Here is a 6,513-nt window from a genome sequence, read left to right on the forward strand (position 1 = left end):
TAACTTTATTTAAATAAATGCTTTGTCATAACAAAAAAGACAAAGGTTAAAAGAGTACATAAATTACAAGTAGAATAAATATTACACAGTGATATTCACTTTAATAATTTGAGATATTTGTCTTTATCTTGTCGTATGTTGTTCCAAATACTGTCCATGAGAGTTCCCACCGTCCTCCACCACAGAAGGGTCCTTTCAAAGACCAACAGATTTACACGACCAATTTAACGCCTCCATCCAAACGGCCGAGTGTTATGTATTCAAGAAACGTTACTGTCCTACGCTACCGTGAAATGTGACGTTTAAAACCAGAGGAGCGGCGTGGAATCCCAGGGAGAAACAATTAAAAGATCTGCTACTGACGCTAACGCAACAAAGCTAATGAACGTTAGTATTGACAAGACGACTGAAACTACACCAAGACTTTGTATCTATGTGTATTGGCAGTAAAAAGAGTGGACCGTCTGTTAGCATTGGAAGCTAAGATTAAACCTGCTGCTAATTGTCTGCTAATGCTCTTCCTCGATGGCTCTGTCAAATTCTTCATTACACGTTGTGAGATTTCTTTTTTTTCCTGAACCTAATTCAAACCAAAATTTAAAATTTAAAAAAGTTGCAATGTGCTAATGCTAATAGGCACGGATTGCTAAAACCATAGGTGTAAGTTTCTATAAAATTGCAGATGATATGTTCCATAAACTCGGAAGAGCTTGAATCAGGTTAAGAAAAAGCTTCAGCCTGAAAAATGCTCAATTTTGACAACTTTTGTACCATCTTTGATGATTCAAAACTCACTGTAGCATTTGTTTTTTGTGTTTTAGCTTTTGCATTAGCCCCAAAGCTAAAGTCTGCTAACCCAATCCACTCCTTTTTCCCACCAATCTGTGTTCCTCAGACTCCCACGGCTCCGTAACTGTTTCTATCTAAATTCATGCAGTCAGTGAAAAGACGTGGCTAGGCCCTGACGTAGCCCGCGGCCTGTGGTGCTAGCTCACTCCGCCTCCTCTACCTCCGTCACTGTTCCTCCTCTGTGCATCTGAGAACATCCCAAACCCGTCCTAAAAACACTACTGAACTGGAAGTCCCAGGCGTGGGCTAAACTCAAGCCCCTGTCGACAAATATTTTTAAAAGAACGCACAAGACAACACGTTTTAGCTTCCGTGGGTTGATCCCCACTAGCTTCTACATAACGAGGGCTTGGCATTAGCTTGTTTACACGCTGCTGACTCTTTTTGGACTTTGATAAGCCACTTGTGAGTAGAATGTGTACATTTACAAGACATTTACCGTGTACGTTTGCCATTGGTCGTAGTAAAAATGTCTGTTTAATGCACGTCGAGCGAGGATCGAAGCGGCTGCATGCGCTCTGGAGCTAACCCGTCAGTAACCCGCCGAATTTGCGTCAAACTGTAATCCGTGCAGATGCTTCTGTGCAAACGTTGGCCTCTTACTACGGCAACATCTAAAAGACAAACTACAGCTAATATTATATTGCTTGCTTAATTTAAACATGTTTTTGTCTGTTAAATGAGGTTCAATTAGCTTCAATTATCTTAAATTAGCGCAACGTTTGTGAAAATACAACATTTAATAGCAAATATTCTGGGGCAAACAGCACAATGTAAGTAAAAGGTCGTATTTAATGCTATTTTACATGTCTATCATAAAATAAACATTAGAAAACGTTATTAGAAAACTATTTCATTTAAATGACTGGCACGCTAAGGCTACAACTGACAGAAACATATTAATATATATATTTTTAGAGTTTCTGTCTATTTAAATTATGAAAATATAGTCAAGCTAATTAGCACGATTGACGCAAATTCGGCGCAACTCAAATGTACTTCCGTTTGTTTCTAATCGTCGTTTTAATGCCAAGCCCTGTTCATAACCACATTTGAGGACATCGGTCGGTATCGAGAGTAACTGAGATAAGTGCAAGCTGCTTGTTCGAAAGTGGAGTGTGGTGTTGGAAAACGAGGGGCGTAAAGAAAACCGCTGCCGGTCGCCATTTTGGATCCGACCGAGATCCGACGGCTTCCACTTTCTCTGGCATCAAATACATTGGCAATCATAAAAACAAAAACAAAAAAAGAATCGTAGCTTATCCGGGGGAAAAGTGTCTCTAAAAGTGGTTTGTCGTCCGTCACTTTCTGCCCCTGAAAGTCGCCGCGAAACGATTTAAAGTCAAAAGCACCCGACGATCCGCCCCGTTGTGTCCAAGTCACTTTCACGTCGCGATTGTGGAGTATTTGGGAAAGGCTACGGTGGCCGGGAAGGACGGGATAAAATGTACATATAGGAAACAGCTATACATATTTACATTTGGTTTTTAACGTTGCTACAGGGCGGAAACATACACGTTGTGAAGCCGGCCAAGTGCTAATGGCTAGTTACAATCGAGATCCGCGGGGGGAAAAAAACCACAATTCGAGAATTTGAAAAGCGCGAGAAAAGGAACGGAAAGAGGAGTGTGGCATCTTTAAGCGTTTCTTTTTTTCGTGTGTGTAAAATCTGTATCTTGTTCAGCAGCCGGTTTCTCGTGAAATCTGAGTTCTCAAATTCACAGAAATCCATCTTGTCCCTTAGGAAAACAATAAAATAAACCTAAAACGTGCATGATTTGCGCAGATTGGGGAAAAGATGCGCACATTTTTGTCAGAAAACGGTATAAACGGCAAAGAAATACGAGTATATAAAATATAACTTTAGCTAAAGCTTTGTCTGTTGCTGTTTGTTTTTTGTGCTAATGCTAATTTTGCAATAGCGTGTCCCTTCAAGGCTTCCATAGGCGCCCGTGTATGATTATATCTCCTCTTCAAACCCCGGCCGCTTTTATATTTACATTTTCACTCTTGCAACGGATGATTGTGCAGGTTTTGTGGACTAGTTTTGCCCTTCCGAGCCACCGTAGAAGGCACACAGAGAGATTTGATTGACAGACCCTGTTCAGACCTTATTTTAACGTTTGAGGACGGTCTTGCTTTCTTAATGAATCTGCTTTTGGATTAACGCAAACCCGAAGCTCGATAGTCGTTCCTCTGAAAGAAATGAAAACAAAACTTTAAAATAATCTTTGTCCACACACGTTTTTTCTATAATATTTGATGTTTTTAAAGACGTACAGCCGAGTTTCAACTGTAGAATTTACACAAAACAACTCGATGGCTCAATAGAATAAACGCGTGATCCGTCGCTTCGCTGAAGGCAAAGAAAGTAACTCAAAACAAAACCATTAAATTCTAAACGTCACGCAAAATTTGCCCCGTCGTAAAAGGACTCGGCGCTCGGAAACGGAGGCGAACGATATGAGCGTTCCATCTCGCCGCGTGGGGGGCGTGTCGTTCAGAGGCACAATTGGCGAACGAGGCTAGCTACGCTGTGGAGAGAGGCGCTCCGCACGCGGCCTTCGTTTTACACGCAATTCAAAACCAGTCCACGGGCAGAAAACTGGGTTCAGAAGACGAGAACAGTTTGAGGGAAAAGACAAAAACAAAACCAAAACGGACATTCATTTAAAACAGGCTCATTCTGCACACAGTACAAACTCAGCAATTTTTATAAGTGCTCTTGCTAAACCATGTCACCTTTTGACAGAAAATGTCTACATGATTCTCTTTTTTGACTTTTTTTGTGGAAAACCCAAACGGAAACACGTAAAGTAATCCCCGAGTGTCTTTGCGTTTGGACTAGCCTGGACCGCCACGCCCAGACAAGCGGCTCGAGAAAGTCATCGTTGGCCAAGAATTTGACCAAAAAATGCTTTCAAATTGATGAAAAATTCTGCTTCTCTGATTGGTTTTACGCAAATTCAGTGGCGTCAAAGGATCCACTCGTACGTTTTCTGTAACTTCACATCAAACAAACTGATTTCCTTGTCGGCGGACCAGGCTAGCTCGCCCGATTCAACTGTATCGCGTCTTATAGTTTTCTTCTTTGACGTTTTCGTTGCTGGTTTACGATATCCCCCAAAAAATCTTGCTTGAAAAAAGGCCCCGGCGTTTACAAAAATATATCCAAAGTGTGCAGGAAACAAGCCTCGCCCGCTCATCCAGACGCCACGAGCGCTCTGTCCACCACCAAAATACAGACATTTAAAAAAAAAAAAAGGACATACAAATCACAATTTCAGCCTGACGCCGTCGTTTTGAGACTTCCGGGGTCCCGTGGAAGGTCGTGAGGAGGACTGGGGGCTTCGAGGTGCGAGTTGGCGGGCGGAGCTATGGGTCGGATGGGTCTCGAGAGTCTTTCGCGATGTTTCTGTTCTCCGGTTTTTCGAAAATCCCTCGGTTCCGTCACTCGTTGTTGTTGGTGTTGCTGCTGCTCTCCAGGTCCTTGCACTGGATGTCCCCGCCGCTGTAGTCTGTCCCCGGGAGCTGCACGCCGTACTTGTCCACGCACCAGCAGATGCCTCGCTTGCGGCCGCGGGAGGGTTTGCACTGGGGGCGGGGGAAAAACACGGGGATCTGGTTAGCACGCGGCGTTAGCGCGTCAAGGTGCAAAACAAACACGTATTAAATCACAGAACGTTTCGTAGCCACGTTACTTCATCTTGTCTTAAATGAACTGAAGAACTACAGCAAGTATAAAGCATTATTCATATTATTTTTGCTTTTAACAACCCTTTGTTTTGAAGATGTCTTAGAGTTGTGCTTCTCAAACATGTCCCACCAACCACCAGGAGTAAAGCAGACCAAAGCCATTACTTGCACGGGATATATATATAAGGTCTTAGAAGGACATAAGTGGAGTTTAACAGAATCCTCCAGAAGAACCGTTTTCCCAACAAGAACCTTCAAAATGTGGTCTCCGTGATGCACAGTTCTCCGTCTCTGCCCGTCGCTACAAACTGGGGATCACTTTGGCCGATGCTAACTGGAGTCAGAGCAAAGGCGCCACACTTAAGTCCATAAAAATTGTATTTAATGATACGTATGTCCTTTATCTGGTCTCCTCGCCAGTGACATGTAAAAGAGAATGTTCAGTGTCACTAGATTCTTACCAAGAGCACAACATCAGAACAACTCGTTAGCTCAGGTGGCAGGTTCACACGTTAATTATTCAAACTGAACCCCAGAAGGTTTACACCCTCAACAATGACTTTGACCCGGGCTTTGACCTCTGGTAAAGGTGGTTGATGGGTTAGCTCCAGCTCAAACCTTTAGATTATTCATAACGTGTGTTTTTTTTTGCGGGCTAATGCTAACGGCTAACGAGAAAAGGGACTCCCTAAAAGTTCAGCATTTCGTCCTGCGAAACGTTTATTTTTGACAATAAATTAATCACAGGGTCAGGTTAAGGGGGTTATTTTGGTAAGGATTAGTTAGATGTTCAGGAATAGTTACGATACAATTAGGGTTAAAATGAGGGGTTTTGCACCTGGAATGTCAAAATGTCTTGCCAAATGTTTATGTTGGACTGTATATTCTGTCAAAGGGTCAAATTAGGGTTGCGACCAGGGTTAGGGTTAGTAACCATTCATTTAGTGACAATTGGAGCTTCTGGACATGGACTGGACGATATGACGAGCTTTTATGTCCCGTAGAGGAACCACAGGGGCCTCGCTCTGGACTCCGCCGCGTCTCACCGGAGCGTTGCTAAGTGACGGATAGCGTGAGCATCTACTCACATCTCGGTGCGCGGCTCGGGGGCCTCACCTGTTTGCGTTTGAAGAAGCCTTTGCGGTCGCAGTTGGGCAGGTACAGGGACAGAGCCATGATTCGAGACGTGTCCTTCATGCCCTGGATGATGCCGTCCAGCTTCCTCCTGCACGGACCCTGCGCGACACAGAGAACCCGGACTGTTAGGGCGTGTCCCGCGTCGACTTTGTCAAGGTTTACATCTACCAGACGAACTGAGTATCACCAGATCTAAACCAGGTCCAAACCAGGACTCTTCTACGTCCGAATTATGCTACGGTTCAGTTCAACAACGTGGATTTAAATTGATTCTAAGTTGGGCGCTCGCAGGGGAAACGTTTGTTGTGCTTTTTACTCACAAACTCCGGCTCGTGCTTGTCGACGGGCATCGGGGAGTAGTCCGGCGGTGAGCCCATGGAGCGCTGTTTGCCCAGCTTCCGTTTCAGTTCCTTGCGCATAGCGTGGACCTTCTTGCTGTTGACGATGGGCAGCAGCGGGACTTTGGCCGGCTGCAGCTCCTCGGCGAGCTCCGGGGCCATCGGCTCCTCGTGCTCGCGGGACTCGCGCTCTGCAACGGCAAAGAACAGAGGCAGGGTCAGGCAGTGTTCAGAGAGGTATGAAAGATCTAGCCTCAACGCTAGATCGGGACGAGACGAGAGATCGGGTCCACGAGAATCCAGACCAGGCTTTTAGATAGGGGGCCGTCTTCCCGTATTTTGGACGAGGTATTTTAAAATGTGGACGGGCATTTTCGAGTGCAGGGACGGTCATTTTATTAATAAATCTTAGAAAAAACGGGAATATCATCATTAAATCGGGCCGGGAAGCGTTTGACAATCGTCCGCCATTACAGTTTATTCTTTACAAGTG

At 44.5% G+C, this 6,513-nt stretch overlaps 1 protein-coding gene across 1 annotated transcript in view; it reads right to left on the bottom strand.

Annotated features, from left to right (window-relative positions):
• LOC140382657 (insulin-like growth factor-binding protein 5) overlaps window positions 1-6,218 on the bottom strand; it is a 6,232-nt gene extending 14 nt beyond the window's left edge. Inside the window, exons 1-3 of the mRNA XM_072465928.1 lie at window positions 6,003-6,218; window positions 5,662-5,781; window positions 1-4,443 (exon numbers count right to left, since the gene is read on the bottom strand). The exon at window positions 1-4,443 is cut by the window's left edge and continues 14 nt beyond it. Coding sequence (XP_072322029.1) covers window positions 4,300-4,443; window positions 5,662-5,781; window positions 6,003-6,182 — 444 coding nt within the window. The 5' untranslated portion in view covers window positions 6,183-6,218 and the 3' untranslated portion in view covers window positions 1-4,299. The remainder of the gene's footprint in view (window positions 4,444-5,661; window positions 5,782-6,002) is intronic.
• Between the last annotated feature and the right edge of the window lie 295 nt (window positions 6,219-6,513).

The sequence above is a fragment of the Eucyclogobius newberryi genome, unplaced genomic scaffold, assembly GCF_026437365.1.
Source record: "Eucyclogobius newberryi isolate DKJ021-1_F unplaced genomic scaffold, fEucNew1.0.hap1 SCAF_101, whole genome shotgun sequence".
NCBI lineage: Eukaryota > Metazoa > Chordata > Actinopteri > Gobiiformes > Gobiidae > Eucyclogobius > Eucyclogobius newberryi.